The sequence below is a fragment of the Somniosus microcephalus genome, chromosome 4 (genome assembly GCF_052327205.1).
Source record: "Somniosus microcephalus isolate GS21.2 chromosome 4, FLI_Smic_1.0, whole genome shotgun sequence".
Classification (NCBI taxonomy): Eukaryota; Metazoa; Chordata; class Chondrichthyes; order Squaliformes; family Somniosidae; genus Somniosus; species Somniosus microcephalus.
The window spans coordinates 101,765,383-101,784,051 of record NC_140990.1 but is presented as its reverse complement, the minus strand read 5'-3'; the positions used below and the strand labels follow the sequence as shown (position 1 = coordinate 101,784,051).

Below are 18,669 nucleotides of genomic sequence, written 5' to 3'. Positions count from 1 at the left end.
CAAAACATTCATCACTCTGCAAAATTCTGAATACTTTCAACATTAAACAAGCAAGTCAAATGGATCGTCAAAAATAGTGAGACATTTTAGAAAGGCTCAAGTCACTGAAACAGACAGGTTTACAATCACTGCACAGTACAGAAGGGATGGACTGTTAATGCGAGCTCTGTTAGTGAAGTCCACCGACACTCCAAGATAAACGGGTCTGTCCCTTGAACTATAAATAGGCAGAGAAAGGGGAGACTCTGTCCCTTTAAATATCTGGCCCATTCCCCCAGGCAGTGGGAGGGGGAACAGCGCGCGGTCTCTTTATATCCAGACCCAGCGGGAACCTGCACTGTGTGGGGGCGGGGCCTGGGGAACCCGCTCTGTGTGGGGGCGGGGCCTGGGGAACCCGCTCTGTGTGGGGGCGGGGCCTGGGGAACCCGCTCTGTGTGGGGGCGGGGCCTGGGGAACCTGCACTGTGTGGGGACCGGGCCTGGGGAACCTGCACTGTGTGGGGGCGGGGCCTGGGGAACCCGCTCTGTGTGGGGGCGGGGCCTGGGGAACCCGCTGTGTGGGGGCGGGGCCTGGGGAACCCGCACTGTGTGGGGGCAGGGCCTGGGGAACCCGAACTGTGTGGGGGCAGGGCCTGGGGAACCCGCACTGTGTGGGGGCAGGGCCTGGGGAACCCGCACTGTGTGGGGGCAGGGCCTGGGGAACCCGCTCTGTGTGGGGGTGGGGCCTGGGGAACCCGCCCCGCCGGATGGGCTGTCGCAGGGTCCGAAAGGCCACAGTTCCTAAAGGAGCCCTCTGTTCCATGCCTTCCATTCAGTGTGGCCTTCTGTTCCGTGCCCAGGGGTTCTGATCCACGAGAGAGCGCGGCTGGGACACATTCCTTACAGGCCTCAAGATTAACCTGCACGGGGACATTGCTGTCAGTGAAGAGAGACGAGAAAGAACAAAGTGCCGTTTGCCCCTCTCAGTGTGGCCCTGAAGGACTGTGTCCAGGCTGTAGTTCTGTTCCCACCATATGATCCTTCTCCAGATTGTCCTTTCTGAGCTCCAGCCAGGTGATGCTAAACACTCAGGTGGGAACGTCAAAAATCCACAACAATCTGTTTAAAGCTAAGCTGATTTATTTGACACATATCCAGAGTATTAAACTCCAGCCCAGTTACAGGGGTTATTAACATCAGCAAAAACAAACCCCAACTGTCAGAATAAACATCATTCAGTCCGGGATGTAATTAACAGCAGCAATAACATCAGAGTCCAACTCCTGCAGTCACTTGTGAACTCGTTGGTGTCTCAGCAGGCTGGATGACTGAGTGAATCCCTTCCCACACACGGAGCAGGTGAACGGCCTCTCCCCAGTGTGAACTCGCTGGTGTGTCAGCAGGCTGGATGACCGAGTGAATCCCTTCCCACACACGGAGCAGGTGAACGGCCTCTCCCCGGTGTGAACTCGCTGGTGTTCCAGCAGATCCTTTTTGCTTTTAAATCTCTTCTCACAGTCAGAACATTTAAAAGGTCTCTTAGCAGTGTGAACTCGCTGGTGTATCAGTAGGTGGGATGACTGAGTGAATCCCTTGCCACACTGAGAGCAGGTGAACGGTCTCTCCCCAGTGTGAACTCGCTGGTGTATCAGCAGGTGCAATGACTGAGTGAATCCCTTCCCACACTCAGAGCAGGTGAACGGCCTCTCCCCGGTGTGAACTCGCTGGTGTGTCAGCAGGGTGGATGAACGCCTGAATCTCTTACCACACTCGGAGCAGGGGAACGGCCTCTCCCCAGTGTGAACTCGCTGGTGCATCAGAAGGTGGGATGAACATTTGAATCCCTTCCCACACTCGAAGCAGGTGAACGGCCTCTCCCCAGTGTGAACTCGCTCGTGTGTCAGAAGGTCGGATGTCTGAGTGAATCTCTTCCCACACTCGGAGCAGGTGAACGGCCTTTCCCCGGTGTGAACTCGCTGGTGTTTCAGCAGGTGGGATGAACACCTGAATCCCTTCCCACACTCAGAGCAGGTGAACGGCCTCTCCCCAGTGTGAACTCGCTGGTGTTTCAGCAGGTGGGATGAACACCTGAATCCCTTCCCACACTCGGAGCAGGTGAACGGCCTCTCCCCGGTGTGAACTCGCTGGTGGTCCAGGAGGTGGGATGAACACTTGAATCCCTTCCCACACTCAGAGCAGGTGAACGGCCTCTCCCCAGTGTGAACTCGCCGGTGCTGCAGCAGATGGCATGACTGAGTGAATCCCTTCCCACACTCGGCGCAGGAGAACGGCCTCTCCCCGGTGTGACTGCGCTTGTGTCTTGACAGGCCAGAGGATCGGCTGAAACCTCGTCCACACACAGAACACATGTACAGTTTCTCCCCGCTCTGAATGGTGCTTTCTGCTTCCATGTTCAAAGGTCCTGATGAATTGAGCGACTCTGTCAGATTCTGAAGTGATGTTTGGTTTGAGCTTCCTGTCTGCAAATCCTCCCCTTCTAATACCCTGTAAAATGAATTTAAAACAGCAAAAAGAGAGGGTGAGAGAGAACCCACAAAAACACAAAAGCAGATTGTGAAATTGAGCTGAATGAATCTCAGAATTTGTGGGGCCGGTACTAGAAAAAAGTGACCATGAAAGCTGCCGGATTGTCGTAAAAACCAAACTGGTTCACTAATGTCCTTCAGGGAAGGTAACCCATCACCTGGGCCTAAACAAGACTCTGGCCTCTATGGGTGGAGAGAGAGTGAGGTGAGAGGGGGAGGGGTGAAGGAGAGCGACTTTATACATCTGTAACTCAACTAGAACTTTGACAGCACCTCCCAAACACGTGACCTCCACCACCTAGAAGGACAAGGGCAGCAGGTGCATGGGAACACCATCACCTCTCAGTTCCCCTCCAAGTCACACACTATCCTGACTTGGGCATATATCGCCATTCCTACATCGTCGCTGGGTGAAAATCCTGGAACTCCTCACCTAACAGCATTCTGAGAGTACCTTCACCACACGGACTGCAGAGGTTCAAGAAGGCGGCCCAGCATCACCTCAACGGGCAACTGGGGACTGGCAATATAAGCTGACCTTGCTAGTGACTCCCACATCGAATGAATTTAAAAAATCTGTATATATAAAATGGATTGAAGGCCTCTACAGAAATATTTGTTCCTAAAATGATAATCCTTTACACTGTATGGACAGTGTTTGTTTCGTAACTTAATCTCCCCTAGAATCCACCTCCCTTCACAGTCTCACATTGGAATTTGTTGGGTCCGACTGGGCTCAGAAGTACTGGGGGTTAAACCCAGCAGCTTCTCCCCCCTCTCCACTCCAGCTCAAACTGATGCAACAAGAAAGCCCTACACAGGAGTCCAGGGACCGAGTTCCACATCCACCGCCCACCCTGATGCTAACTGGCCCTGAATTGCTCCCTCTGCTGTGTAAATGCAAGTTGTTGTTTCTTGTCTGGGGGAGGCGCTGCACCCTGGGGTTAATGGGGCTTTAAACTAAATAAGGGGGGTGGAGTGTCCCGGTGGAGAGAAATCTGGAATGCTAAAGAGAAAAGACAAGGAAGCAGTGCAGGAAAGTGATTGGGGTAAGGATAACCAGATAGTGTCAGGAAGGGACAGAGCGTACAAACAAAGGAGTGCACAAACAAATAGGGTCCGGGTAAGAACAAATGGTAATAAGACAAATAGGGCCATAGTACAAAAAATGTTAAGATATCTAAAAATGTTAAAAAGACAAATCTAAAGGCACTGTATCTGAATGCATGAAGCATTTGTAATAAGGTAGACGAATTAACAATGCAATTAGATGTAAACAGATATGATATAATTGTGATTACGGAGACATGGCTGCAGGGTGACCAAGGCTGGGAGCTGAACATCCAAGGATATTCAATATTTAGGAAGGACAGGCAAAAAGCAAAAGGAGATGGGGTGGCTCTGAGTTGCTCCCTCTGCTGTATAAGAACACAAGAACATAGGAAATAGGAGCAGGAGGAGGACATTTGGCCTTCGAGCCTGCTCCACCATTTAATAAGATCACGGCTGATCTTCTACCTCATCTCCACTTTCCTGCACTATCCCCATATCAGTTGTTCCAAAGATTCACCACCTTCTGATTGAAGAAATGTCTCATCTCAGCCCTAAATGGCCGACCCCTTATTCTGAGACTGTGACCCCTTGGTTCTAGGCTTCCCAGCCAGGGGAAACATCCTCCCTGCAACTACCCTGTCAAGCCCTTTAAGAATTTTGTATGTTTCAATGAGATCACCTCTCATTCTTCTAAACTCTAGAGAATATAGGCCTAGTCGACTCAATCTCTCCTCATAGGACAATTCCCCCATCCCAGGAACCAGTCTGGTGCACTCCCTCTATGGCAAGTATATCCTTCTTTAGGTAAGGAGACTAAAACTGTACACAATACTCCAGGTGTGGTCTCACCAGGGCCCTATATAATTGCAGTAAGACCTCTTTACTCTTATACTCAAATCCTCTTGTAATAAAGGCCAACATACCATTTGCTTTCCTAATTGCTTGCTGTACCTGCATGTTAACTTTCAGTGATTCGTGTACAAGGACACCCGGGTCCCTCTGAACAACAACATTTCCCAATCTCTCACCATTTATAAAATACTCTGCTTTTCTATTTTCCCTACCAAACTGAATAACTTCATATTTCTCCACATTATACTCCATTTGTCATGTTCTTGCCCACTCACTTAGCCTGTCTATATCCCCTTGAAGCCTCCTTGCATCCTCCTCACAACTTACATTCCCACCCAGCTTTGTATCATCAGCAAACTTGGCCAATCCTATTATTATTTTCTAAGTGCCCTGTTACCATGTCTTTAATAATAGATTCTAGCATTTTCCCTGCTACTGACGTCAGTCTAACTGGTCTGTAGTTCCCCGTTTTCTCTCTCCCTCCTTTCTTAAATAGTGCGGTTAGATTTGCTACCTTCCAATCCGTGGGAACCATTCTCGAATCTATGGAATTTTGGAAAATGACAACCAATGCATCCATTATCTCGATAGCCACCTGTTTCAAAATCCTAGGATTGAGGCCATCAGGTCCAGGGAATTTATTGGCTTTCAGTCCCATTAATTTCTCCAGTAGTTTTTTTACTATTGCTAATTTCTTTCAGTTCCTCATTCTCACTAGAGCATTGGTTCTCCAGTATTTCCGGGAAGTTTTTTGCATCTTCTTCAGTGAAGACAGACACGAAGTATTTGTTTAATTTCTCAGCCATTTCCTTATTCCCCATTATAATTTCTCCTGTCTCCGCCTGTAAGGGACCCACATTTACTTTCACTAATCTTTTCCTTTTTACATACCTATAGGAGCTTTTACAGTCTGTTTTTATGTCTCTCGCTAGTTTACTCTCATATTCTATTTTCCCTTTCTTTATCAATTTCTTGGTCCTCGTTTGCTGAATTCTAAAATCCTCTCAATCCTCAGGCTTACTACTCTTTTTGGCAACATTATAAGCCTCTTCCTTTGATCTAATACTATCTTTAAACTTCTCTTGTCAGCCACGGTTGGACCACTTTTCCTGTGGGGTGTTTGTGCCTTAAAGGAATACATAGATACATAGAAGATAGGAGCAGGAGCAGGCCATTCGGCCCCTCGAGCCAGCTCCGCCATTCAATGAGATCATTGCTGATCATCCACATTCAGTACCCTGTCCCTGCCTTCTCCCCATATCCCTTGATCCCTTTAGCCTTAAGAAATATATCCAACTCCTTCTTGAATATATTTAATGAATTGGCCTCCACTGCCTTCTGTGATAGAGAATTCCACAGGTTCATCACTCTCTGGGTGAAGAAATTCCTCCTCATCTCTGTCCTAAATGGCTTACCCCTTATCCTTAGACTATGACCCCTGGTTCTGGACTCCCCAGCCATCGGGAACATCCTTCCTGCATCCAGTCTGTCTAGTCCTGTTAGAATTTTACAAGTTTCAATGAGATCCCCTCTCATTCTTCTAAACTCCAGTGAGTATAAGCCCAATCGACCCAATCTCTCTTCATACGTCATTCCTGCCATCCCAGGTATCAGTCTGGTGAATCTTCGCAAGAACATCTTTCCTCAGATAAGACGACCAAAACTGCACACAATACTCAAGGTGTGGTCTCACCAAGGCCCTGTACAACTGCAGCAAGACATCCTTGTTCTTGTACTCGAACCCTCTCGCTACGAAGGCCAACATACCATTTGCCTTCTTAACCGCCTGCTGCACCTGCATGCTTACCTTCAGCGACTGGTGCACAAGGATACCCAGGTCTCGTTGCACTTCCCCTTCTCCCAATCTATTGCCGTTCAGATAATAATCTGCCTTCCTGTTTTTGCCACCAAAGTGGATAACCTCGCATTTATCCACATTATACTGCATCTGCCATGCTTCTGTCCAATCACCCAACCTGTCCAAATCATACTGGAGTTTCTCGGCATCCTCCTCACAGCACACACGCCCACCTAGCTTTGTCGTCTGCAAACTTGGAGATATTACATCTAGTTCCCTCGTCTAGATCATTTATATATATTGTGAATAGCTGGGGTCCTAGGACCGATTCCTGCGGTACCCCACTAGTCACTGCCTGCCACTTGGAAAAAGAGCCGTTTATTCCAACTCTTTGCTTCCTGTCTGCCAACCAGTTCTTTATCCAAGTCAGTACCTTGCCCCCAATACCATGTGCCTTAACTTTACACGCTAATCTCTTATGCGGGACCTTATTGAAAGCCTTCTGAAAGTCCAAATACACCACATCCACTGGTTCTCCCTTATCTATTCTACCAGTTACATCCTCAAAAAATTCCAGTAGATTAGTCAAGCACGATTTACCTTTTGTAAATCCATGTTGACTTTGTCCAATCCTGTCACTGTTTTCCAAGTGCTCTGCTATTACATCTTTTATAATGGACTCTAGCATTTTCCCCACTACCGATGTCAGGCTTACCGGTCTATAATTCCCTGTTTTCTCTCTACCACCTTTTTTGAATAGTGCGGTAACATTAGTTACCCTCCAATCCATGGGAACTGTTCCAGAGTCTATCGAATTTTGGAAGATGACCAGCAATGCATCTACTATTTCTAGGGCCACTTCCTTAAGTACCCTAGGATGTAGATTATCAGGCCCTGGGGATTTATCGGCCTTCAATCCCATCAATTTCCCTGACACCATTTCCCTACAAATACTGATTTCTTTCAGTTCCTCCCTCTCATTAGACCCTATGTTCCCCAACATCTCTGGGAGGTTATTCGTGTTCTCCTTTGTGAAGACAGAACCAAAGTATGTATTTAATTGGACGATAGCAAAATACTGCGGATGCTGGAAATCCGAAACAACAACAGAAAATGCTGGAAAAACTCAGCAGGTCAGGCAACATCCGTGGAGAGAAATTTGAGTTGACGTTTCGGGTCGAAACCCTTCTTCAAAACTGGAAAGAAAAGAAAATAGATCGAAGGCAAGGCTGCGATTGAACAAAAGAGACAATAAAAGGTATTCGAAGCCAGACAAGATGGTAATAGGCCCGTGGAGACAAAAGGCAGCTGAGATTAGGTGTGAAGTGTACTGGCAGGTAAGAGACAGCTGCCAGGTGAGAGAGAGAAACAAAAGGAAAGGAGGTGGGGGGGGGGGGGGGGGGGGAAAGGAGGACCCAAAACAAAGGGGTGGAAAAAATTATAAGTAAAAAAGTAATAGGGGCCGAGGTTATGATCTGAAATTGTTGAACTCTATATTGAGTCCGGAAGGCTGCAAAGTGCCTAGTCGGAAGATGAGTTGCTGTTCCTCGAGTTTACGTTGCGCTTCCGTGGAACAATACAAGAGGCCAAGGACGGTGAGGTCTGAGTGGGAATGGAGCGGCATTTGTTCTCCATTATAAATTCCCCTGATTCTGACTGCAAGGGACCTACGCTTGACTTCACCAATCTTTTTCTCTTCACATATCTATAAAAGCATTTACAGTCAGTTTTTATGTTCCCTTCAAGCTTACTCTCATACTCTATTTCCCCCTCTTAATTAATCCCTTTGTCCGCCTTTGCTGAATCCTAAACTGCTCCCAATCCTCAGGTTTGCTGCTTTTTCTGGCCAATTTATATGTCTTCTCCTTGGATCTTATGCTATCCCTAATTTCCCTTGTTAGCCACGGTTGAGTCACCTTTTTTGTTTTCTTTTTATGCCAAACAGGGATGAACAAATTCTGTAGTTCATCCATGCGATCTTTGAATGTTTGTCATTGCCTATCCACCATCAGCCCTTTGAGTAACATTCCCCAATCAATCCTACCCAACTCGCGCCTCATACCATTGTACTTTCCTTTATTTAAATTCAGGACCCTAGTCTCTGAGTCAACTACTTCACTCTCCATCTTAATGAAGAATTCAATCATATTATGATCGCTCTGACCTAAGGGGCCTCGCACAACAAGATTGCTAATTAATCCTTTCTCATTACATAATACCCAGTCTAAGATGGCCTGATCTCTAGTTGGTTCCTCAACATATTCGTCCAGGAAACCATCCCGTATACACTCCAGGAATTCCTCCTCCACAGTATTGTTACTAATTTGGTTAGCCCAATCTATATGTAGATTAAAGTCACCCATGATAGCTGCTATGCCCTTATTGCACGCGTCTCTAATTTCCCGTTTAATGCCATCCCCAACCTCCGCATTACTGTTTGGATGTCTGTATACCACTCCTATTAATGTTTTCTGCCCCTTGGTACTTCTCAGTTCTACCCATACAGATTCCACATCATCAGAGCTAATACCCTTCCTTTCAATTGTGTTAATCCCCTCTTTAACCAGCAATGCTACCCCACCTCCTTTTCCTTTTTGCCTATCTTTCCTGAATATTGAATACCGCTGGATGTTGAGTTCCCAGCCTTGGTCACCCTGGAGCCATATTTCCGTAATCCCAATCATATCATATCCGTTTACCTCTATTTGCACAGCTAATTCATCCACCTTATTACGAATGCTCCTCGCATTAAGACACAAGGCCTTCAGGCTTGTTTTTTTAACACTCTTACACCTTTTAGAATTATTATTTAATGTGGCCATGTTTGATTTAAACCCTTGATTTCTCTGACTGCCAACTTTGTTTTTCTCCTTCCTGTCTTTTGCTTCGATCCTTGTTTCCCTTTCCTCTGTTTCCCTGCTCAGGTTCCCAACCCCCTGCCATTTTAGTTTAAACCCTCCCCCAGAGCACTAGCAAACACTTCCCCTAGGACATCGGTCCTGGTCCTGCCCAGGTGCAAACCGTCCAGTTTGTACTGGTCCCACCTCCCCCAGAACCGGTTCCACTGTCCCAGGAATTTGAATCCCTCCCCCTTGCACCATTCCTCTAGCCAGGTATTCATCTGAAATATCCTTCTATTTCTACTCTGACTAGCACGTGGCACTGGTAGCAATCCTGAGATTACAGGTAGACTACCTTTTATCCGAACTTCCGAAAACCGAAACCCTCTAAAAACCGAAGGTTTTTTCGTTCAGCGTAAGTCGTGCGCACGACATGACCAGAGTGGCGCATGACTTACGCTGAGCAGAGGGTCAGCGTAAGTCGTGCGCACGACCCCGACCCCCGCCGACGACCCCCCGCGGACTCCCCCGCCAACCCCGACTCCCGCCGACCCCCCCCGAAACTCCGCCGACCCCGACCCCCCCCGCCGACCCACCCCCGACAAATTTCCCAGTCTTATAAAATACCTTCCGAAATCCGAAATTTTCCGAAAACCGAAACACGGCTGGTCCCGAGGTTTTCGGATAAAGGATAGTCTACCTGTACTACCTTTGGAGGTCCTATTTTTTAATTTACCTCCTAACTCCCTATATTCAGCTTTTAGGACCTCATCCCATTTTTTACCTATATCGTTGGTACCTATATGCACCACGACAACTGGCTGTTCACCCTCCCCTTCCAAAATGTTCTGCAGCCGTTCTGAGACATCCTTGACCCTTGCACCAGGGAGGCAACATACCATCCTGGAATCACATTTGCGGCCACAGAAACGCCTATCTATTCCCCTTACAATAGAATCGCCGATTACTATAGCTTTTCCACTCTTTTCCTCCCGTCCTGTGCAGCAGAACCACCCATGGTGCAAAGAAGTTGGCTTCTGCTGCCTTCCTCTGATAAGCCATCCTCCCCAACAATATCCAAAGCGGTATATCTGTTTGAGAGGGGGATGGTCACAGGGGACCCCTGCACTACCTGCCTGCGCCTACTACTCTGCCTGATGGTCACCCATTCTCTTCCTGCCTGTGCAGTCTTTACCTGCGGTGTGACCAACTCCCTAAACGTGTATATTTGCTGTAAATTATGTATTAATTCTTTAAATGCTAGCCATTGCTTGTCTACTATCATACCTTTAAATGTAGTTTCCCAATCTGCCTTTGCCAACTCGCCCCTCATACCTACGTAGTTTGCTTTGTTTAGATCTAAGACCCTAGTTTCGGATTTAACTCAATCACTTTCAAACTCAATATAAAATTCTATCATATTATGGTCACTCTTCCCTAAAGGCCCCTTTACTACAAGGATATTAATTAACTCTTTCTCATTGCACAATACTAGATCTAAAATAGCCTGTTCCCTAGCTGATTCCTCATAATACTGATCTAGAAAACTATATTGCATAGATTCCATTAATTCGTCCTCCACACCACTACTGCAAATTTGGTTTGCCCAGTCTATATGTAGATTAAAGTCCCCCATGATTGCTTTATTACCCTTGTTACATGCGCCTCTAATTTCCTGATTTATACTCTGCCCTACATTAGAACTACTATTGGGGCCTATAAACAACTCCCACCAATGATTTCTGTACAAATGCAAGTTGTTGTATTTATTGTCTGGGGGAGGTGCTGCATCCTGGGGTTAATGGTTCTAGGGTCCTGGCCGCAAGTCCGCTGCATCTGACTCGGGGCCCGAGAACCGCACTCGGTGTTGCTGAGGGTTCCGGCCCTGGGACTGTACATGGGGATTCCAATCCTGGGACTGTACATGGGGATTCCAATCCTGGGACTGTACATGGGGAATGTAACTCTGGAACTGTACATGGGGATCCAAACCTGGGACTGTACATGGGGATTCCAACCCTGGGACTGTACATGGGGATTCCAACCCTGGGACTGTACATGGGGATTCCAACCCTGGGACTGTACATGGGGATTCCAACCCTGGGACTGTACATGGGGATTCCAACCCTGGGACTGTACATGGGGATTCCAACCCTGGGACTGTACATGGGGATTCCAACCCTGGGACTGTACATGGGGATTCCAACCCTGGGACTGTACATGGGGATTCCAACCCTGGGACTGTACATGGGGATTCCAACCCTGGGACGTAAACAGATATGATACAATTGGGATTACGGAGACATGGCTCCAGGGTGACCAAGACTGGGAATTCAACATCCAGGGGTATTCAATATTCAGGAAGGACAAGAAAAAAGGAAAAGGAGGTGGGGTAGCATTGCCAGTTAAAGAGGTGATTAACACAATAGTAAGGAAAGATATTAGCTCTGATGATGTGGAATCTGTATGGGCAGAGCTGGGAAATACCAAGGGTCAGAAAACATTAGTGGGAGTTGAAAACAGACCCCCAAACAGTAATGCTGAGGTTGGGGATGTCATTAAACGGGAAATTAGAGACGCGTGCAATAAGGGCACAGCAGTTATCATGGGTGACTTTAATCTACATATAGATTTGGCTAACCAAATTAGTAACAATACTGTGGAGGTGGAATTCCTAGAGTGTATACAGGATGGTTTCCTGGACCAATATGTTGAGGAACCAACTAGAGATCAGGCCATCTTAGACTGGGTATTATGTAATCATAGAGTCATAGAGTTTTACAGCACAGAAAGAGGCCCTTCGGCCCATCGTGTCTGCGCCGCCCATCCCTCCCTGTCCAGTCTAATCCCATTTTCCAGCATTTGGTCCATAGCCTTGTATGCAATGGCATTTCAAGTGCTCATCCAAATGCTTCTTGAATGTTGTGAGGGTTCCTGCCTCTACCACCCTTTCAGGCAGTGAGTTCCAGCTTCCAACCACCCTCTGGGTGAAAAAGTTCCTCCTCAAATCCCCCCTAAATCTCCTGCCCCTTACCCTGAATCTGTGCCCCCTTGTTATTGACCCCCCTGCTAAGGGGAAAAGTTCCTCTTTATCTACCCTATCTATGCCCCTCATCATTTTGTACACCTCAATCAGGTCCCCCGTCAGCCTTCTTTGCTCCAAGGAAAACAACCCCAGCCTGTCCAGTCTCTCTTCATAGCTGAGGCGCTCCATCCCAGGTAACATCCTGGTGAATCTTCTCTGCACCCTCTCCAAAGCAATCACATCCTTCCTATAGTGAGGCGACCAGAACTGCACACAGTACTCCAGCTGTGGCCTCACCAGCGTTTTGTACAGCTCCATCATAACCTCCCTGCTCTTATATTCTATGCCTCTGCTAATGAAGGCAAGTATCCCATAAGCCTTTTTAACCACCTTATCTACCTGTTCCGCTGCCTTCAGGGATCTATGTACATGTACACCAAGGTCCCTCTGACCCTCTGTACTTCCTAGGGTCCTACCACTCATTGTGTATTCCCTTGCCTTATTTGTCCGTCCAAAATGCATCACCTCGCACTTTTCCGGGTTAAATTCCATTTGCCACTTTTCCGCCCATCTGACCAACCTGTTAATATTGTCCTGTAGCCTGAGGCTTTCCTCCTCGCAATTTACCACCCCACCAATTTTCGTGTCATCCGCGAACTTACTGATCATACCCTTTACATTCTCATCCAAATCATTAATGTAGATCACAAACAGCAAGGGACCCAGCACCGATCCCTGAGGTACCCCACTGGACACAGGCTTCCAGTCACAAAAGCAACCTTCGACCATCACCCTCTGCTTCCTGCCACTCAGCCAGTTTAGGATCCAACGCGCCAAGGCCCCCTGGATCCCATGGGCTCTTACCTTCTTGACCAGTCTCCTATGCGGGACCTTGTCAAAAGCTTTACTGAAGTCCATGTAAACCACATCCACAGCATTTCCCTCATCCACACACCTAGTCACCCCCTCGAAAAATTCAATCAGATTGGTCAGACATGATTTACCCTTGACAAAGCCATGCTGACTATCCCCGATTAATCCTTGCCTCTCCAAGTGGAGACTAATTTTGTCCCTCAGAATTTTTTCCAATAATTTCCCTACCACAGATGTTAGGCTCACTGGCCTGTAATTCCCTGGTTTATCCCTGCTACCCTTCTTGAATAATGGTACTACATTAGCTGTTCTCCAGTCCTCTGGTACATCCCCTGTGGCCAGAGAGGTTCTGAAAATTTGTGTCAGAGCCCCTGCAATCTCCTCCTTTGCCTCACACAACAGCCTGGGATACATCTCGTCCGGGCCTGGGGATTTATCCACTTTTTGGCCTGCTAAAACCGCTAGTACCTCCTCCCTCTCGATGCTAATATGTTCAAGTATGTCACAGTCCCCTTGCCCGACTTCTATGTCTACATCGTCTTTCTCCATAGTGAACACTGAGGCAAATGAGAAAGGATTAATTAGCATTCTTGTTGTGCGAGGCTCCTTGGGGAGGAGCAATCATAATATGATAGAATTCTTCATTAAGATGGAGAGTGAAGTAGTTGACTCAGAGACTAGGGTCCTGAATTTAAATAAAGGAAACTACAATGTTATGAGGCACGAGTTGGCTAGGATGGATTGGGGAATGTTACTTAAAGGGTTGATGGTGAATAGGCAATGGCAAACATTTAAAGATCGCATGGATGAACTACAGAATTTGTTCACCCCTATTTGGCATAAAAATAAAGCAAAAAAGGTGACTCAACCGTGGCTAACAAGGGAAATTAGGGATAGCATAAGATCCAAGGAAAGGACATATAATTTGGCCAGAAAAAGCAGCAAACCTGAGGATTGGGAGCAGTTTAGGATTTAGCAAAGGAGGACAAAGGGATTAATTAAGAGGGGGAAAATAGAGTATGTGAGTAAGCTTGAAGGGAACATAAAAACTGACTGTAAAAGCTTTTATAGATATGTGAAGAGAAAAAGATTGGTGAAGTCAAGCACAGGTCCCTTGCTGTCAGAATCTGGGTAATTTATAATGGGGAACAAAGAAATGGCAAATTAAATACATACTTTAGTTCTGTCTTCACAATGGAGGACACAAATAACCTCCCAGAGATGTCGGGGAACATACAGTCTAATGAGAGGGAGGAATTGAATGAAATCAGTATTTGTAGGGAAATGGTGTTATGGAAATTGATGGAATTGAAGGCCAATAAATCCCCAGGGCCTGATAATCTACATCCTAGGGTACTTAAGGAAGTGGCCCTAGAAATAGTAGATGCATTGCTGGTCATCTTCCAAAATTCTATAGACTCTGGAACATTTCCCATGGATTGGAGGGTAGCTAATGTAACTCAACTATTTAAAAAGGGTGGTAGAGAGAAAACGGGGAATTATAGACCGGTAAGCCTGACATCGGTAGTGGGGAAAATGCTAGAGTCCATTATAAAAGATGTAATAGCAGAGCACTTGGAAAACAGTGACAGGATTGGACAAAGTCAACATGGATTTACAAAAGGTAAATCGTGCTTGACTAATCTACTGGAATTTTTTGAGGATGTAACTGGTGGAATAGATAAGGGAGAACCAGTGGATGTGGTGTATTTGGACTTTCAGAAGGCTTTCGATAAGATCCCACATAAGAGATAAGCGTGTAAATTTAAAGCACATGGGATTGGGGGTAAGGTACTGTCTTGGATAGAGAACTGGTTGGCAGACTGGAAGCAAAGAGTTGGAATAAACGGGTCTTTTTCCAAGTGGTAGGCAGTGACTAATGGGGTACCGCAGGGATTGGTACTAGGACCCCAGCTAGTCACAATATATATATAAATGATCTAGACGAGAGAACTAGATGTAATATCTCCAAGTTTGCAGACGACACAAAGCTGGGTGGGTGTGTGTGCTGTGAGGAGGATGCAGAGAAACTCCAGTATGATTGGACAGGTTGGGCGATTGGGCAGATGCATGGCAACTGCAGTATAATATGGATAAATGTGAGGTTATCCACTTCGGTGGCAAAAACAGGAAGACAGATTATCTGAACGGCAATAGATTGGAAAAGGGGGAAGTGCAACGAGACCTGGGTGTCCTTGTGCACCAGTCGCTGAAGGTAAGCATGCAGGTGCAGCAGGCGGTTAAGAAGGCAAATGGTATGTTGGCCTTCGTAGCGAGAGGGTTTGAGTACAGGAACAAGGATGTCTTGCTGCAGTTGTACAGGGCCTTGGTGAGACCACACCTTAAGTATTGTGTGCAGTTTTGGTCGCCTTATCTAAGGAAGGATATTCTCGCCATGGAGGGAGTGCAGCGAAGATTCACCAGACTGATACCTGGGATGGCAGGAATGACATATGAGGAGAGATTGGGTCGATTGGGCTTGTACTCGCTGGAGTTTAGAAGAATGAGAGGGGATCTCATTGAAACTTATAACATTCTAACAGGACTAGACAGACTAGATGCAGGAAGGATGTTCCCGATGGCGGGGGAGTCCAGAACCAGGGGTCACAGTCTAAGGATAAAGGGTAAGCCATTTAGGACGGAGATGAGGAGGAATTTCTTCACCCAGAGTGGTGGACCTGTGGAATTCTCTACCACAGAAGGCAGTTGAGGCCAGTTCATTAAATATATTCAAGAAGGAGTTAGATATATTTCTTAAGGCTAAAGGGATATGGGGAGAAGGCAGGGACACGGTACTGAGTTTGGGTGATCAGCCATGATCTCATTAAATGGCGGAGCAGGCTCAAGGGACCGAATAGCCTACTCCTGCTGCTATCTTCTATGTTTCTATGGGGATTCCAACCCTGGGACTGCGCGCGGGGACTCCCACCCCCCGGCACTGCGCGCGGGGACTCCCACCCTGGGACTGTGCGCGGGGACTCCTACCCTGGGACTGTACGCGGGGACTCCTACCCTGGGACTGTACGCGGGGACTCCTACCCTGGGACTGTACGCGGGGACTCCTACCCTGGGACTGTAGAAGGGGGGCCCGGCTCTGGGGCTCTTCTGTTACAATTGTGTGGGATGTTAACCGTGTGCTCTGCTTTTACTAGCGCCTTCAGGAGAGATGGTGAGAAATCCGAACTGTGGAGAGAGTGAATCAAATAACTGAGTCAATGATTGACTCTCCCGGGCACGAGGACCCGGTTGGGAACAAACACTGAAGCCCCGCCCACTCTTTGTTACAGACCAAAATGTCTGCGCATGCGCATGTTTTGCTACTCACTGAATCAAGATGGCGGTCCTTAGCCGGGCCTGTGACCGGGAAAAGCCCGGAAGCTGCAAACGCGGGACCTTCGGATTATTATTCGGGGCTTGCGGCCTCCAGCAGTTGTTCATGAAGGCTCCCCGCCCACCCGCCGGTCCATTACTCCGCTCCGTTCGGCCGCTTCTCACTGATTAACCAGAGTTGCTCCATACCACCCGTTTCACCATTCATACACACCGCGCATGCTCCAAACCCTGGTGGTCCCGCGCCTGCGCACTGGCCTCCTGTAGTCTGGGTGCGGCACATTCTCACCCGTGGAGAATGCTGGGTAAAATCCCCGCCATTGAAAGATCGCATCAGTGAATAGAAGAGGGTTTACTGGGATTGCATTGAGCACTGAACCATGTTCATTCTGGCAGTTAGAGTGTGTTTCTGCTGATCTTAGTAACTCCTATACCTGGGCTGGAGATTCATATTCTGTATAAATATTGAATAAATCCGCTTTGTTTCAAACACACAGTGTAGTGAATATTTGATTTCTCCTTGATCAGAGGAGACTAATCTTCTCTTCTGTTACTGACTGTTCCATTTTTGGGCCCTTTCTTCCTCTAACTTATATCACTTGTCACCTATTTCGCCTTCTACCACATCTATCCTGTAGCTTGTTCAGTTTGTGTAAATGGCTTAAACATAAAAACATAGAAAAATAGGAGCAGGAATAGGCCATTCGGACCTTCGAGCCTGCTTCGCCATTCAGAATGATCATGGCTGATCCTCTATCTCACTACCATATTCCCGCTCTCTCCCCATACCCTTTGATGCCTTTTGGGTCTAGAAATCTCTTTATCTCCTTAAATATATTCAGCGACTTGGCCTCCACAGCCTTCTGTGGTAGCGAATTCCACAGGTTCACCACCCTCTGAGTGAAGAAATTTCTTCTCATCTCAGTCCTAAATGTCCTGCCACATATCCTGAGACTGTGAGCCCTCGTTCCAGACCCCCAGCCAGGGGAAACATTCTCCCTGCATCCAGTCTGTCTAGCCCTGTCAGAATTTTAAACGTTTCAATGAGATCCCCTCTCATTATTCTAAACTCTAGTGAATACAGGCCTAGTCGATCCAACCTCTCCTCATACGCAGTCCTGCCATCCCAGGAATCAGTCTGGTGAACCTTCACTGCACTCCCTATATGGCAAGTATATCCTTTCTTAGGTAAGGAGACCAAAACTGCACACAGTACACTAGGTGTGGTCTCACCGAGGTCCTGTACAACTGTAGTAAGACATCCTTGCTCCTGTACTCAAATCCTCTTGCAATGAAGGCCAACATACTATTTGCCTTCCTAACTGCTTGCTGCACCTGCATGTTTACTTTCAGTGACTGGTGTATAAGGACACCCAGGTCCCTTTGTATATCAGCATTTCCCAATCTAGCACCATTTAAATAATACTCTACCTTTCTGTTTTTCCTAATGAAGTGGATAACTTGACGTTTATCCTCATTATCCTGCATCTGCCATGTATTTGCCCACTCACTCAACTTGTCTAAATCACATTGAAGCCTCTTTGCATCCTCCTCACAACTCACAATCTCACCTAGTTTCGTTTCATCAGCAAACTTGGAAATATTACATTTGGTTCCCTCCTCCAAATCATTGATATATATTGTGAATAGCTGGGGCTCAAGCACTGATCCCTGTGCTATCCCACTAGTCACTGCCTGACACCTCAAAAAAGGCCCATTCACTCCGACTCTATTTCCTGTCTGTTAACCAATTTTCAATCCATGCCAGTATATTACCCCCAATCCCATGTGCTTTAATTTTGTACACTAACCTCTTATGTGGTTATGGGCTTGTGGGTGTCATCGACTGAACTGCAGTGCCTCACTTTACACTAATCTTAAGGCCTGGCCAAAGTGGCCATTAACTAGTCCAGGCAGCGGTCGTTCAGCCAGATTGCCTGCCTCTCTTCTGCGGCCATGTTCGCGCCCGGGTGGCCCTGGAGATGGAGCACGCGGTGTCTGCCGGCACGCTTGAGTATTTCCGCGACCGGTGGGCGCCGAGGGGACTGGAGTGCATCATCAACCCGGACAATACAATTTTAATTTGATTTGTTTAAGTTTCATTTGAAGTTTGTTTAATTTACAGTCAAATTTGTTAATGTACCCAACAAAAGAGTACACTCATCTTAAGGCCTGGCCAAAGTGGCCATTAACTAGTCCAGGCAGCGGTCATTCAGCCAGATTGCCTGCCTCTCGTCCGCGGCCATGTTCGCGCCCGGGTGGCCCTGGAGATGGAGCACGCGGTGTCCGCCGGCACGCTTGAGTACTTCCGTGACCGGTGGGCGCCGCGGGGACTGGAGTGCGTCATCAACCCGGACAATACAATTTTAATTTG

The 18,669-nt window shown here is 47.3% G+C and overlaps 1 protein-coding gene across 1 annotated transcript in view; it reads right to left on the bottom strand.

The window, feature by feature from the left end:
• Positions 1-16,545, bottom strand: part of LOC147119609 (uncharacterized) — a 101,578-nt gene extending 85,033 nt beyond the window's left edge. The window contains exons 1-2 of the mRNA XM_085984125.1: positions 16,291-16,545; positions 1,522-2,483 (exon numbers count right to left, since the gene is read on the bottom strand). Of these exons, the coding sequence (XP_085840251.1) occupies positions 1,522-2,483; positions 16,291-16,403 (1,075 nt within the window). The 5' untranslated portion in view covers positions 16,404-16,545. The remainder of the gene's footprint in view (positions 1-1,521; positions 2,484-16,290) is intronic.
• Positions 16,546-18,669: the final 2,124 nt, after the last annotated feature.